Consider the following 17,523-nt stretch of genomic DNA (forward strand, 5'->3'; position numbering starts at 1 on the left):
AACAACAACAACAATAATCACCAGTGCCTTTCACTCTCAATTATTGCTAGGCGTCCAGCCCTTCAATTCTGCTGAATGAGCTCCTTGCTTTTTTTCCTTGCTATCAGTTCCGTAGAACACTTTGTCTGTCTGTTCTCAACCTCACTGTTGATCATTGTCTTCTCAAACTATTATGCTACTATATTTTTTTGCTGGTTGTCATTTTCCCCCTTTTTTGGCACATTATTCTGCTGTTTGCATGAGAAACCCTAAATAATGGTGTTTCATAGGACTCTACTGGGGTGGTTATTTTTCCTACAATGCACATGGTTTCCTGGGTCACCTCTTCACTGTGATTATCTCATGACATTCTGGTTCAAAATAATTTCCGAATCATTATTATCAGATTATTTTCCCCAACCATTGACTGATCTTCTTTGGATGTGTCTTCAGGAATGCAGATTCCATGTGACTCCTTTGGTATTGATGCGAGTTTATTTGGACATCTTAATCTAAGATGTACCTGAATTTCCTCATCGATATGTCATAAACTCCGGTAGTTTGTGTTAAGCACAGAGCTCGAGTTAAACCTCAGTTTATGATATGCCTACTAGTTCATATTTCTCTACTGACTTAAGCGTAGACCCTCTTTTGGAAAAAAAATATTTTGGGAAAAAGATACAAGGGTGTTAGCTTTTGATAAAGTCAACTGGACTCCTGATTATGTGCTCAGTGATTAATATTTCAGTTTTTATGTAGAAATGTTGTTACTATTGCAGAAATAGACCTTACACTGGGATGTCACTGAACTCAAAGGTTTTGCTTTTTACTCTTTATTTGCCAGTTAATTGCTTATCTAAAAAAGAGCTTGAATCAGGCTTATGTCTCTAGAATTTGTTTATCACACCTTTTCAAAAGAAGACTAATATAATAAAGCACAAATCTCTCACAAATAATACTTTAAAAAGCATTTTTAGATATATTTCTGTAAGTTTCAAAATTACCTCTCAAACTAAAATGCCTTTACATTTGCACTAAAATTTAAAGCAGGGGAGAAATGAATTAACTAATTTGAAGGTGGAACGTGGAAAACACTCATGAGGCGAGAGGCTAGAGCAAGGATTTGATCTCTTGTTCATAGGGTCACTGTGAGTCCTCATCAACTTGATGGCACCTAACAACAACGACAGAATATGCAGCTGCTTTCATGAGTAAAGAAAGAAAGATGAGATGATTTTTTCAAGTATTCAGTATTATAAAAAATAACACATTATTTATTGTGATAGTTGGATAATTAATGAATGGTGTTTTGTTCATGGAAACTGTTACTAAATAGCATCCTGTGTACTTTGTACTGTTGTTGTTGTTGTTGTTGTTAACTGTCAGAACTGATCCATAGCTGACCCTCCAGGAGGTGTCAGAGGCAATTAATCACGAGGGAGGAGATGGCTCACATTTATCCTGTGGAGCAGCTGGTGAATTCGAACTGTGTACCTTTAGGTTGGCAGTACAACTCCTTACTACTAGGGATAAACTACTAAAAACAGTCTTAAACATGCATAAATTCTAAGGTTTTTACTAGTTAGTTCCTTCATTACAGAAATTAAAACCTAAGGCTTTGCCATATCCACACAGATCATCATCCAGAATTGAAATAAGGAACATGCACATTTATCATATAATGGCATAGGTCAGGATGAGTGTCAGGCCAAGAGCGATAACCGACCTTTTAACATCTGAGGGGGTGACTTTGTACATACACTCCATTTAACCATGTAAGGGGCACTTTAAAGTTCACCTCCCATGTGATTTACAGCCTCAGGAAACTGCTGGAGGCTTAACAGTGAGTCAGTTTTGACTCATTCGCAGTGAGCTGATTAAGCTTACTTAATGGAGATCCCAAGACCTGGCAACCTGATTGTATTTTTAGAAAGTTTGCCTCTGGCCGGAAAATTCCTTATACTTCTCTTAGATGATTCCAACCTCCATTTCTTTTCTTTCTAAAAGTAAAGGGAGCTCTGGTGGCCTAGTGGCAAGTAGGTGTGCTGCAATCCCGAAGGCACATACTTCAAGTCTACCAGTTGCTCCATGGGAGGATGGGGAGAATGATGGGCAGTCTCCTCCCATGCGATTAAGTGATCTGGACACTCTCCCGGAGTGTCAGCTATGGGTCGATTCCAACTCTAGGGTGCACAGCAGCAGCAATGGAGATCCCAAGTCCTGACAACTTGATTGTATTTTTAGAAAATACAAATTTTAGTGTTTTTTTAAAATTTTTTTTCCTTTGTTCAGAAAATTCCTTATACTTTTCTTAGATAATTTTAGTCTCTGTTGTTTTTTTCTTTCTTGAGAACCGCCCCCCCTTTTTTCCTAGCAATTTTTCAAAACCACATTTCCATATTGTAATAACAACTGAGCTCTTAAGTATAATTTTCTTGTAATGTATGTTCATGTCTTCATTTTATTTTTAAGTAAAAGAAACAGTATTGCTAGGAGTGAGGGAGATTTCCAGAATTACCCTTGGTAATTAAAAGCTTTATTCATGTGCAGTTTGCTAGTTTCTAAGTGTTAATTCTAAAATGAGAGATTTAATTTGAAAGACTCTGAAGGCATAGTTTGAATTAAAGGCTGGGCTTCTGCTTGCTCTTTAAAATTTTTGCTCCCTGGAGAGGTAAACTGAAGATGGAGTTTTCATGTGACTTTGGCTTGTTGACCTGGAAGACGTTTGAGGTAATGAAATGGGTTTGGCACACTCCCATTGCTTTCTAATGAAGGAGAGCCTGGAAAGAAATGCTGGCCAGGCTGTTCATCCGTGAAGAACTAGTTCGAAGATGCTTGAAGGCTGACTGCATCTTCATTTGATACCTTTTGCTTTATTGCTTGGGAGAATTTTTAAACTCGTGCAGCCATAAAATGTTCTGCAGCTTATACCGACGCATGTTGAAATGATTTTGCATCTAAACAAATGCATCCATTCTTTGTCTAGAGTGTAAAATTTGAATGACACTTGTGCTATGTCTGAAAAGAACAGACGTTTTCATTATAAAATTCAGTGAAGCAGAAAAGTAGCCAAGTGAGCAGAAATTCCCCATTACATCAATGATTGCAGTTGTAGTGATAAAAGAAAATTACTAGGTTGAAGAATAGCCCAGCTCTCATTCTTTATATGACACAGTGGATTTTGTCAATATGGAAATGGTCGTTAATTGAGGAAGGTTCTGATCAGAATTATGTAAATCCTTTCACTAACGTTAGATTTCTCTAGAGTTTTTTGAGTTATCTATAAAACCATTCTGTTTTTCATTATTTATAAAAAGATTCTAATGTGTCTTACTCAAAGGGCCAGTGGTTTGAATCTGCTTACAGGAGAAGGATGGACAGTTTTTTCCTGTAATGATTTCTAGCTTCAATAATCAAATTTGCAGTGAACTCAACAGCAATGGATTATGAACAGATTATGTTATCACCCTATATTTTTAATAATTTGTTAGTTACAAAGGCTTTCATGTTCCATTACTACAGAGATTGTCAGGACCTCATGGTTCTTATGAATATGGGCAGGTATAGCACTAGACCTGGAAGCAATCATGGGCTACTGAATTAGAAAATGGGATCAGAATTTTCCAGACTTTCTGCTAAAGAGTATTTGATGTTCTAATTTTTGGAAGCCTTTGTGTGATTATGTCCTAGCCACACTTCCTTAGAGGTACAGAATGAAATGATTTTAACTCTCTCAGAAGTGATAAGCCATTGCAAACTGGTGAGCAATAATGAATCTTAGACTTGTTTTCAAATCTCAAATTTCTAAATCCACAGTTTGGTGATAATAGGATGAGGGTCTCATTTAGCTTGGGATTCAGCCCCTTTAAAGATCACAGAATTTTTAAAACAAGCCACTCTGGAGGGATGTGCGTAACTTCTAAGCTGTACTACATTTATTAAGATTTTGATAATTCTTCTGTTGCTATTTAGTCTCTTCACTAGGTCTTGTCACCTGTAAAATGAATACAATGTTATAAAACTGTAATAGTATCACTGTGTTAACAGTAAAAGAGCCCTGTAAAGGGCTTTGTATGCTCAGCTGCAAAACTGGATCCAGCAGCCAGTGTGAAGGATTGGCAGTTTCCTTCTATAAAGATTACAAACCTGTCTTTCAAGCATCCTGAAAAATCCACAACCAGGAAAGCATAAAATAGATGAATGGGACCTTCTAAGAATCAAATCCCTATGCACATCCAAAAACTTCTCCAACAGGGTAAAAAGGAAAGCCACAGGGAAAAAACATTTGGTAATGACATGTCAGATAAGATACTTAAATCTAGAATTTATAAAATACTCCAATGCCACAGTAAGATCAAAGTAAACAACTCATTTGAAAAATGTGCACAGGATATGAACAGACACTTCACTGAAGAAGACATTCAGATGGCCAACAAACACCTGAAGATGTGTTCAAAATCCCTAGCTCTAAGAGAGATGCACATCAAAACAACTATGAGATATCATCTCACCCCAGTAAGACTAGCAAAATTTAACAGAACAGCAAGCAACAAATACTGGTGAGGTTGTGGAGAAACTCGAACCCCTATTCACTGTTGGTAGGAGTGTAGAATGGTGCAACCACTATGAAACGGGGTGTGACGCTTTTTCAAAAAGTTGCAAATAGAAATACCATTTGACCCAGAAATTCCACTACTGGGAATATACCCCAAAGAGACCATAACTGATATAAGCAACACCCATGTTTATGATGGTTTTGTTCACAGCAGTGAAGAGTTGGAAACAACCTAAGTGCCCATCAACAAATGAGTGAGTAGAGAAGCTGTGGTATATTCACACAGTGGAATACTACACTACATTGACAAACAAAGAACTCATGAAATATTACACAAAATGAGTGATCCTGGAGGACATTATGCTGAGTGAAATATCTCAGAAAAGGACAAATACAGCATAGTGTTACTGTTGTAAAATGGGACTGACATCGAGGTTGGGGGGAGACTGAGAAAGATGGGTTAAATTATATATACTGCATTGAAAGAGATGAGGGAGAGAACTGTTTCAAAGGGATATATGACTGGGTATTATTGTCATGACAGGAGTACAGAATAAAGGCTGCATAGTGGAGTGGACTTGCAGGGAGGGATTGTATAACAATGAAAGAACTTTTCTTTTACTTTTTAAAGAGAAGAGCGAACTAGGGGGTAGGGGTGGGCAGGTAGAAAAGTGCAACAATGAATGAATGGAAATCCGAAGTCTCTGTAAACTAGGAGTCAGAACCAACTGACAGCAGTGGGGTTTTAGTGTTAGCAGAGAGCATTGGGAAACACTCTACACTATTCTAATGCTCTAGTGCCTGGTAAACTCATTGCTCTTGTGTCTGTTCCAACTCAGATCGATTCTGCAAGACAGAGTGGAGCAGTCATGGTATATGCTTGAGCTAATTCAAGTCCTATATCCTAATTACTTTATCACTAACTAGCTCTTTGGCTTGTCCTAAGTGAGATCATTTATCCTTTTTTTTTATTTTTTTTTTTATTCTCAGTTACTGTATCTGCCCATTTTCCTTCAGGAACTTTTTTGCTCTTTAGGATATAAATGCTAGTTTTCTGGAAAGTTTTTCATTGACAAATGTAGACAGGATCATTTTGATCCTCAAGTCTGAAGTGGAAGTGAGAGAACAGTTGAGTGTTAGAGTCTGGCCTGTAGGAGTGAAGCTGGCCAGGAACCGACTCTAATTGACTTCCAATTTGGTGTTGGGGGCGCGGGGCTAGTGCATTCCTTGCTCTTGACCTTGGAAAAAGAGTTACAGGAGACCTTAGCCATGAATAGTGCCACCCACAATTATTGAGATATCTGTCTGTAAGAGTCCCTCTTGCTGTCTTGATTATAATCTACTTCACACATCAGTTTCTGGGACATGGGGCAGGAGGGAAGAAAGGTACTGTGTATTTTCACCTCCCTGTGTGATTTAAGGTTTTGATAATAGCTGGTGGTTCTCTTGACTACAGTGCATTAGTCTGACTGATATTTTGTTAGCAATTATGTGGCTTTTTAAAATGCCCTGTATATAGCCCTAATTAATTGCATCTTTAGAATCTATCAATCTATGAATTATTTAATAAGATAGGAAAGAGAAGTATTAAGAAGAGAGAACAGCTAGAGAGAGAATGCATGTATTTGGAAAAGACAAAATAGAATTTTAGAGGATATCCCTTTAATAACTTGCTTTTCAGCTTATCTCACAGGATAGAAAAGAGCATATTAGGCTACCAGTGGTAAGTAAAGTTGAGAGGAAATCTTTAGATTTCAAATATGAATTAATTACATATTTGTAAGTACGAAGGGAGCATTGGTGCCCTAGTGAGTAAGGACTTGCGTTGCCAACACAAAGAAAGGTGATTTTAATCTACCAGCTGTTCCAAGGGGAAGAGATGGGCACTCCCTTCCTGTGTGATTTACAGCCTCTGAAAAACTGCTGGGAGCTATGAGTTACTTCTGACTCGATGGCACATAAAAACAAGTACCAGTTGACAAAATGAAAAGAACAAAAAGAGAAAGTGTAAGAGGAAGCTCAGTTTTCATGTAAATATAAATATAATTAATGATAAATACAGGTTTAATCTGATCATCTTCATCTTGATGATAAAAAGTATGGTGGCAGTAGAATAAAACTGGGCAGTATTTTTGCTATATTTGCCCTCACCATGTATGGTTTCTCATACTGGGTTTTCATCTTTAGCCTCCGGTTTCTCCTGTAATTTCAGATTTCTGACCCCCTAAAACTTGGCTCTAAGCTCTGGTGCCTAGCGGTAAAAACCTGGACGGGCTCTTGTGCAAGAAACTGCTTCTGCAAACCCGCCAGAGGATCAGCTATGGGTTGGTTCTGATTCAGTGCTGCTCAGCAACAAAACGTGGCTCTAATCCTTTGTTCTCCAGTTGTTACCCATAGCTACGTGTGGCTACTGAGCGTTTGAAATGGGACTAATCTCAGTCACAAAAGGGCAGATACTGCATAACACCATTGTTATAAAACAGGACTGACATGAAGGTTGGGGGAAACTAAGAAAAGACGTTGTTGTTGTGTACTGTCAAGTCAGAATCGACCTATAGCCGACATCCAGCAAGTTTTTAAAGGCAATTAATTGCACAGGAGGAGATTGCCCCCCCTTCTCCCAAGGAGCAGCTGGTGGCCTTAAACCGCACGCCTTTGGGATGCCACTAGGTCACCATTGAACACTGTACTGGAACGGATGAAGGAAAGAACTGTTTAAAAGGATTAGGCATTTTATGTATGACAACAGCCCAGAATATGAGGTACATAGCAAAGAGAACTTGGGGGAAGAGGGTAGGGAGGTAATTGTGAAACGGTGAACGGATATTTTTTTTTAAGGTGAACTAGTGGAGGAAGAATGGTAAAACATACAAAGTGAATGAATGAAAATCTAACTTTTCTGTAAACTTTCATTAAAATAACAATTAAAATAAAAAATTTTGTTTAAAACTATGACTAATCCAAACTGATAATGTACTTACTATAAGAGTAAAATAGAGATAATAAGGAAAATTCATTGCTGTTGAGTCAGAATGGATACATGGCAGACCCTCTGATTCGTTTTCCAGACTATAAATTGTGCAGGAGAAGTTGCCTATCTTTTCTCTCCATGAAGCTCTGGTGGATCCAGACTACGAGAAACTGAGTATTTGTGTTAGCAGCACAATTCTCCATGTACTCTGCTACCAGAGATCCCCAGAGACATCAGAAAGTTAGTATGAAATAATGAAAAGCTGTAGAATATGATCTAACATTTTGCACTGACTACATGATAAAATTTAGAATCTCTTAGATTAAATGAAATATATTATAAAAATATACCTATTTTGTTTTAATTTTTTTTATTTTTTATTTTGTGAGTGTGTACTGTCAAATTGGATCTGACTGGTACAGGAGATAACCCCTCCTTCTCTAGCAGAGTATCTGGTGGATTTGAACCACTTAATGAGCTGTGGTGCTGGAGAAGAGTATTGAGGGTACTATGGACTTCTAGGAAAACAAACAGATTCATCCTGGAGAGGGTTAAACCAGGCAGCTCCTTGGAGGCAAGGTTTCTGAGACTTCGTCTGACATACTTTGGTCATGTTGTAAAGAGAGACCAGTCCTTAGAGAGGGACATCATGCTTGGGAGAGTGGAGGGACAGCGCAGGACAGGAAGACCCTCTATGAGGTGGATTGATTCAGTGACTGGGGTAATCGAGATGGGTGTGTCAGAGGCAGTGCGATTGGCACAGGACAGAGCAGAGTTTAGGGTTGTTGTACATAGGGTCACGATGAGTCGCAAGTGACTCGACGACACACACAACAACTGGGATTGCAGTATAATTTCTTGCCACTAGGCCACCAGAGCTCTCTTCATTTTGTTTTCGTAATCTCTTCTGCCAACCTCATGATGGTCACTGGTCGCTCAGTGGTAGAATTTGCTGCCATGCTGGAGACCCAGGTTCTACTCCTAGCAAACCAAAAGCATCTAGTGTCTTATCTACCAGTGCTCTCACAAGTGGATTCCAGCTCAAAGGAACCTTTCCAGGTTGTAAATCTTGACAGAAGCAGACTGTTTCTTGTTTCTCCCACTTGGTGGTAGTGGTGGTTGTTAGGTGCCATGGAGTCGACTGTGACTGATAGCAACCTTATGACCAACACATCTGAACCCTGTCCTATCTGTTGCTGTCCTCTTTATCTCTGATGCATTTGAACCCATTGCTGCAGTTGGAGAAGAGTACAGTATATTCCGTGGACTGCTAAAATAACAGAGTTACGTCATGGAAGAAGTGCTGCCAGAGTACCCCACGGAGGCAAGGAGAGCAAAGCTTTGTCCTGTGTTTGGGCATATTGCTAGGACAGGACATTCCTAGCAATTAGAAAGGGACATCATGCTTGGGAAGGTTAAGCACAAGAGAGGAAGACTCTCAAGGAGACGGATTGGCACAGTGGGTGCAATAGTGGGCTCAAGCATGTCAGAGTGTGGTCTCCCACTTAGTGTCTGTCATATTCTGACTAACCAAGTGGGAGAAACAAGAAACAGTCTGCTTCTGTAAAGATTGACAGCCTTGAAAGGTTCCTGTGAGTTGGAATCCACTCGGGAGCACTGGTAGATAAGACACTAGATGCTTTTGGTTTGCTAGGAATGGAACCCGGGTCTCCAGCACAGCAGCAAATTCTACCACTGAGCCACTAATGACCACCGTGAGGTTGACAGGAGAGATTAAGAAAACAAAATGGGTAAAATTTATTTTTGTAATATATTTCATTTAATCCAAGTTATTCTCACCTTTTGGTTAGCAGCCTGTTGCTTAATTCAAACACCAGCCCCTTACTAGTCTGTCAGGGATATATGTAAAAAGGCACTCAGTCCTTTAGATGATGCAAGACACAGTTTTATGGCAGGAATAATTTGATTCAAAACAAAACAATAATAAGAAAAGCTCTTGCATAAAAGTATATATAATGCAGAAATCATTTTAAAAGGTTTCTTTAAAATGGAAACCAAAACAATACAAAATATCTTGAACGAAGTGTTTGTAATGTACTTGGAACCTGAAGGAAGAGCTAAATCACTTGGAAACTGGTTAGAATGGCATAGTCACTCCCATATTTTTGTCTCTTTGCTGTCGAATGAGAACTAACTCCTCCAGCAGAGCTTTGAAGGCTGCCAATCCATAGGAAATTGCACATCTTTCTCTAAAGGAGTTACTGGTAGATTTGAGCTGCCTGAAAGACACTGTTTTTGGATTATGAGTGCAACTCCCTATGGACTGTGCCAACAGAGCTTACACACACACACTAATATAGCTCAGCTAAGCCTTGGTCACCTGCGTTATGCAGATGATACAGTCTTGCTTGCTTAAAATGAGGAGGCCTTCAAGTACTTGTGGCAGTAGATCAAAGAAAACAGTTTTCAGTATGGATTGTATCTCAATGTCAAGAAAATAAAAATTCTTAGGCTGGATTGATAGGCAGCATCATGATCGATTAAGAAAAGATTGAAACTATCAACAACTTCATCATACTTGGATCCACAATCAGCACGCTTGGTACCAGCAGTCAGGAAATCAGGGGACTTATTTCACTGGGAGTCTGTTGTTAGGGACTGCTCCAAATTATTGAGGAGTAATGATGTCACTTTGAGAACTAAGGTGCATCTGATTTAGACCATGGTCTTTCTGATCTCTTGGATATGTATTTGAGAGCTGGCCTATGAATAAGGATGACAGAAGAATTGATGCCTTTGAGCTGTGGTGTTGGAGAAGAATACTGAACATACCTTGAACTGGCCAAAAGAATAAACAAATTTGTGTGGGAGAAAGTGCAGCCAAAGTGCTCTCTGGATGCAAATATGATAAAACTTCACCTTACACGTTTCAGGCATGTTGCTGGAGAGGCTATCCTTAAAGAAGGACATGATGTTTAGAAAGGTTGAAGGTTAAGGAAAGACAGGAGGCTCCTCAACCAAGTGCATTGACACAGTGACTATCACCATGAGCTCTAGTGTGTCAAAAAGTGTGGTGATGGCACAGTTTACATCTGTTGTTGATAGGCCTCCTATGGGTCATACTCAACTTGACAGCACCTAACAAACAACAAGCCTTCAATAGCTTTTTTGGCTTTTCCTTAAGTCCACCTTGAGGACTGGCAGACTGTAGAGAATTTCACATCTTCATAGATCTTATTATTTCTTTGGATTCCCTCGGGTAAAAGCATCTTTGTACCAACAAAATCAAGATTCTCATATATTCTTGTCTAACCAGAACTATTTTAACATGATTGTCATCTTGGTGAGAAGAAGTGAGTCTTCTTAAAGTATGAACCATAAATCAGTATCCAGAGCTATTAATCAGATCCAGGTGTTGAACAGGATCTAGATTACCAAGTGTCTCAGGTGGTTAGGAAGCATCTTAGAGATAGAGAACCAATGGAAAAATTTAAACAATTGTCATTAATGGATTTAGCACTCTATTAATACTCTGTGGAAATATTAATATAAAAATAAACAGATTCTGGGATTATTAGAAATACTGAGTGAGAATTCTCTTTAGTACTGATCAATATGTGATTTTTGTGAAACTTCACATTTTTACATAATTTGAATGTATGCATTGTTGTTATGTGCCATTGAGTCGCTTGCAACTCATAGCAACCCTATGTAACAACAGCCCTAAACTCTGCTCTGTCCTGTGCCAATCGCACTGTCTCTGACACTCCCATCCCGATTACCCCAGTCACTGAATCAGTCCACCTCATAGAGGGCCTTACTGACTCAAATTATTAGAATTTGCCAACCCTGTGTCAGACCAGGCTGTTTAGTTACTGCAAATGCTGAAGGAAAGAAGCCCAAATCAGTAAGGGCTTTTTTTTTTCTTTTTTTTTTTTCTTTCTTTTTTCTTTTAGTAAGGGCTTTTTAAGCTTTGGTTCTTATCATTGACAGTATTCTGAAGATTGCAGTGTTGATGTGAAAGCACATAACTATGCCCTTGTTATCTGACATTTTATAAGCACTTCAAGGAAATTGTGTTTTTTCTTTTTAAAGTCTTTTTAATAGTATTAGATTTATAGAAAAGTTGAGAAGATGGCACAGAATTCCTGTATATTCACACCCAGCTAATCTATTACTATTAAATAATAATTTGAAATCTTTGTTACCATGAATAATCATTAAAATATTACGTGAAGCACATACTTTGTTTAGATTTCCTTAGTTCTTTTTCTGTTTTAAGGATCCTGGGATAATTGTCATGTCTCATTAGATTCTTCTTGGCTGTGACAGTTTCTTCCTTTTGATGACCTTGACAGTTCTTAGAATTGGTCGAGTAGACTGCTCCTCTACTGAAATTTACTTAATGTTTTTATCATAAATAGACTAGGGGTTATGATTTTTGAAAGGACAACCATAGGTTACATGCCATCATTATCATAACATACCATCAAGATAATTTATCACTGTTGATGTTAACCTTGAACTCTTGACTGAGATAGTGGATACCAGATTTTTCCTTACTCCCTCTTTCCATGCTAGATTCTTTGGGAAGAAGTCAGCTATGTATCTACAGCTCTGTAAATTCTACCTCCTTGAGAGATGGATATCTGTATAAATTATTTGGAATTCCATTGCTTGGGGGATTTGACTCTTAGTCATTTATATCACTGTTAACTCAAGAATATTTTGTACTATGGTTTAAAATTTGGTGTTTATTTTTTTACCCCAATTGGTTTAGCTTTGGCCATTGCAAGCTCATTAAGTTGACTTTTGAGCCTTTTTAATATGTTTCTATATGTGTATCTGTTTGAGCTGAAGCATTTCCCTGTGTTTTGGCATGTTAGGTGCTGTAAGCTCATAATGTTTCTTTTTTCTCTCTCTAAAATCAGCCATTTCTCTGAGGAACTCTATTAAAAAATGGTTTTAGATATGCCATTTACCAAGTTCTAGGTGCTAGGTATTCTCATTGCTACTGAGTTGTGTTTCACCTGACAGAGTATCATATGTGTACTAACCGGTGTATGTTCATAATGTTTGTATATCCACTGTGCAATTTAACTGAACATGGGATCATACTGATTTCTCTAATTCTAGTTTGTTTACACATGGATAATTATAGCTTGTTCCACTTTAGCATGCATAGCACATGATTAGAATTGTTAACTTCTACCCTTTGTGGAGCCCTGTCGGACGGTGGTTAAATTCTTCAGCTACTCCCTGAAAGAATGGCAGTTCAGCCCCACTCAGCACCACTATGGAGAAGCCCTTGACAATCTGCTGTCATGAAGATTACAGCCTAGAAGGCCCTATCAGGAGCCTCTAAGTAGATTTGCTTCGAATCTAATTTGACTTGACAGCCTCTAGTAGCAATAACAGCAACTTCTGGGGACTTTTTAGAAATGGAAACGTTTGTTCACACGTTTTTACCTTGTTTTTGTGTAAGTCATTTGCCCTGCTGCTTTTGGCTTTTTTTTTTTTTTTTAAGACCAACATTATTTAGAGCTTTGGTCTGACTGCCATTAATAGAGTTTGAGACTAGGCTTCACTTACATGTCAAAAGTAGACAGAGGGATTAGGTCATAAAAAAAATCTTCATTTTATCCTCTTTTGTCTTTAGTGACTCTTACCCATTTAATTTCTGCCATCTGTCACATAGTTCTGATAATAAGAATTCCATCTGGCAAATTTTTTCCATTGTCCAATAATCATGTGAAAATATTGGTGAGGGCAGCAGTTTATTAGAGTTGCAGAATTCAATCTCACATCCTCTGTGAGAACTTGATAACTGCCCAGACTTTGGTGGAAAAGTTTTGTCATACTGATTGTTTGTGGAAAATTATTTTGACCCCTTCTACCAGTAGTGTTCCCCTCTCCAAGTACAAGTGAAAATTTTCCCCAACCAATATTTAAAGTGAAAATATAAAATAGGTCAGTTCTGTTCTGTCTTTTGAGGGCTACTCTGAGTGAAAATCAATTCAATGATAGTGGCTCACTGAGAAATGAAAGGAAAAATGTTAGTAGGATAAGAATCTAAAATTATAATGAATTGCCAGAAGAAACGTTTGTGTAACTATTATTTTGATATAAATGTACAGATTAGTATGTTTTACATAAATAGAAAGCTATCAAGTTGACTGCCTTTTGGAGACTTTATTATTATAACAGAATTCGAATATTGCCTTATTATGTTTCATCCTCATGATAACTGGCATGTTTGAGTCCATGAGCTCAGTGTATCTGTTGTCTGATTCATCTTACTAAGGGTCTTCCACGCTGTTCCTATCGTTGACTTCATATACCAATCTCTTAGCAACTGACCCTTCGTAATGCTATGTCTCAAAGGAGCCCTGTCCTTCTCTATATCATCCCTAGGAACACCAAGAAACGTAGTCTCTATACATTTACCTGTTATTGCATTTTTACTTAAATGAAATCATACAATATTTACCCTTCATGTTTGACTTATTTCACTCACATAGTACATTCAGGTTTCATCCATTTTATAACATAAATAAAAACTTGATGTCTCTTACTGGTTGACTCAAAATATTTCATTGAAAAAGTACTTTCTACATTTTATTTATTGTTTTCTTCTGTTGATAGTATGATAGCATTTAGGCTGTTTCAACCATTTTGGAACTTTGGGGCAATTTTTTTTGTAATTAAAAGTCATGAAGACAACAGCCAACATACTAGGGATGGCAGAATAGAAAGGTAGCAATAGCCTGGTTCCTTGATGACATCTGCAGTGACCATGGGCTCAATACCACCCGAACAACCAGTTGCCAAGGGGTTGATTTAGAGTAGAAGTATACTTAATTCAGTTAGTCTTCTATTTAGCCATTAGTCCTGAAGGCTTATTAAATAAATAATCAGGATTAAACATTTAAAATCCACCTTAGTAGAAAGGGTAGACAATTTTATTTGGTTGCGTGGGAAGTTCAGCACATCTTCACATTTCTAAATAAAATGCCCTTTTGTTAATATGTGTTTTCTTTCTAATCTAGATGTCTTTTTTTTTTTAATCTAGATGTCTTTTGTAAGAACAATGGACTGTGGTTTGTCATAGTAAGATTAATTCAGTGTTTTAATTTTGAATTTTATCATGGTGTAAATATCTTTCAGTAACTTTATATTATAGCTTGGTTCTTGGCGTATGGGTTAAAGGCAAATAATGTGTGTGTGTATAGTATATATGCGTGTGTGTATATATCTGTGTGTGTATGTATATATATACACACACATATACATATATACACACACATATACGTGTGTGTGTGTGTGTGTGTGTACACATATATATATAAATATATATATAGTTTGTTTGGTTTGTTGCAGGACAGGTATCTGTTTTATGCTCTAAGAACTTTTTTAGGCCAAGGTCAACATGTCTGCTCAGAGATGCTCAGAAAGGGAACTGAACTAATAGCCTTGGGCCAGGAAAGTGCGTTTCAGTCTTTGCTGGTGTGTGGACAAGTGGCATTTTTTGCTTAGTGGTAGCCCTAGGCTTGAGTATTTTTCATATCTTTTGCTTGAAGAATTTGAGTGGTTTCCTCTGTGGTCTCCTTGATTTCATTTTCTTACAGTACTTTCATCCTTCATGTTGAGCTGAAAAATGAGCTTGAGCCTGCCATTCCCTGTTTAAAACATCATTTTCGCCCATGTTGCTGCCAAAATAGTGTCTAAAACATTTGGCTCACTAAAATTGGAACCAAACCTATTTCTCCAAGTCTGATTACTTCTAGAGGCCTATTTTCACTGTCTTCTGGTCGCAACATGCTTTTCACTCTTCTTTAAAAAAAATTTAAAAAATCCTTTGCCCTTCCTTTATTATAACTGTCCACAGTAGATTTAGTATTCTTTTTGAAGTGGCTTATGCTAACTCTCCACCATCCACTTTCATCAGTCTATCCATCCACACCCCTATGGCCATGTTTGCCAGAATGTGGCCAGAGATTGGGGCTATTGGTAAACAGAATGACTATTCTAGTGTTTGCTTCAGGATGTGGAATTCCTTTTTATTTGTATAAACTCATTTTTGGATTACTTCCCAACTCAACCCAGTAGAATTTGGTCTCTTACTAGTCCAGCCTCCACTTTATTCACATCTTTATTCTAGCATTAAACTTGGTATTCCTAACAGCTATTTATCGCCTACTCTGCATAATCTGTGCTAAAAATTGGCAATACTGCAGTGTTCAAAACAAACAAAAATTAAACTCACAGCTTATATATTACGCTGTAATTACCCATCCTTTACTCTCATTAAATTATCTTTATATCTGCAGTATAAGCAGTGCCCAGAAATAAGTTGCATAACATACATTTTCTCTAAAAATAACAAAAGTCTAAGGCACTGTTTTCATAATTTAATTGACTTGAAGTCTTTCTGTGCATGAATATACATATATATATCACACATACATAAGACTTATATACATGTGAAACAATTTTTTCTGAGAAATAAAAAAATGTGAGAATTTATGCTTATTTAAAGGTAGATTAAAATGTCCAGAGAAGAGAGATAATAATATTAATTTGATTTAATTTTACCCTGGCAATGTCAAGGTCATTTTCCCTTGTTTCTTTTCTCTTTTGCTTTCTGTTTGTATGGTTAGCTTTGACATGAGAAATTCAGAAGAATTAAATAAGATTTTTCCTGTAACTTGTCAGAAATGCATTCACTCCTCACTTACTGGCTCAACTAAGTTCCAAAGACCAAGGTATTATGTAAAATCAGTATCAAGGTAGAGTCCAGAGCCATGTAGTCCTCATGCTCTTTCCTTGCTCCCCTCTGGTTATTCAGAGCCCACTAGGCACATTGATGTATTCAGGAAGGTGTGTGTGATGACCAACTCCCTTTATCCACACTGTGAGTCCCTGCCGGGGGGTGGGGGGGGTGGGGGATGGGGATGGTGGTGGTAGTGGTGATGTTGGTAGTGGTGGCAATGGGGCTGGTAGTTGAGTCTTGCCTTCTTTGTCCTGCTACCACCTGGACAGGAAATTCTCTCATCCTTTGTCCACTGTGTCCTGCCACCCACCCTCCTCATGCATCCTTTTAAATTCCTTCACCTCATGTCCTCTGTGACCAGATTGACAGGGAGGGCCTGCATAAACTGGAAAAGGTGATCCTACCCCATTCATCACTAAGCCCTCTACTTTGTTCAGGGTGACCTAGAGCAGGTACCTTGGATCTGGTTATGGCTTATGTGACTCAGATCATGGGTAGTGCAGCTTGAAAATATTGCCAAAAGTTGGTGTAAATTCAAAAGTTTGATAAGGAAATAGATCGTAAGTGAAGAAGTAGGTATATTTTAACTATCAAAGGTGATATATTAGAGGACCAGGCCATTTAGGGAGGCATGACTCAATAGTCCAAGGGTGTTCTAGTTTTTCTTAGATTGCTTAGTCATTCACAAAGCTCTGTAACTCCTGTGAAGTTCTTCTAGTCTAGGTTTCTTGATATGATATGAGTGAGAAGACTACTGAGATGCAGATGGCATAACATTAAGTATTTCTTTTCTTTCCTTCCTTCCAGTTGGTGAGTTTGTTAGTGACGCCCTTCTGGTTCCTGACAAGTGCAAATTTCTGCATCAGGAGAGGATGGATGTGTGTGAAACCCACCTTCACTGGCACACCGTCGCCAAAGAGGTACCAGCCTTGAATGCTTTCTTCTTTTGGTGCAAATATTTCAGGGAACATATTTAATGACAGTCTGGAGGGTATTTTGGAGCAGTAGCTATATATAAAAATAAACCCTTAACAAAATAAAACTACCAAGGGGTATTTATTTCCAACAAGTCAATATAAAGGACAGTTTGCTGTGTTTTTATTTTACATTTGAGAAAGTAACATAATATCCATAATTTTTAATGAGTATAAGTTTGATTTTTCAAAAAATTATTTTTATTTACATTTTTGAGGGGTTTGTCATAATTTTTTATAATTGAACCATTCTGCCCATTGTCATTTGAGGAGTACTATGGTAGTACTGAGCAATAGCTTGTTTTATACC

General features: G+C 37.8%; 1 protein-coding gene across 8 annotated transcripts in view; it reads left to right on the forward strand.

The window, feature by feature from the left end:
- The window catches only part of APP (amyloid beta (A4) precursor protein), a 361,031-nt gene that overhangs the window by 125,678 nt on the left and 217,830 nt on the right, over nucleotides 1-17,523 (forward strand). For all 8 annotated transcript variants that reach the window (XM_006896028.1, XM_006896029.1, XM_006896030.1 and 5 more), the window contains one exon: nucleotides 17,047-17,159. In XM_006896028.1, the coding sequence (XP_006896090.1) occupies nucleotides 17,047-17,159 (113 nt within the window). The remainder of the gene's footprint in view (nucleotides 1-17,046; nucleotides 17,160-17,523) is intronic.

This window comes from Elephantulus edwardii, unplaced genomic scaffold, assembly GCF_000299155.1.
Source record: "Elephantulus edwardii isolate Elephantulus edwardi_28Jun2011 unplaced genomic scaffold, EleEdw1.0 scaffold00180, whole genome shotgun sequence".
Taxonomy (NCBI): domain Eukaryota; kingdom Metazoa; phylum Chordata; class Mammalia; order Macroscelidea; family Macroscelididae; genus Elephantulus; species Elephantulus edwardii.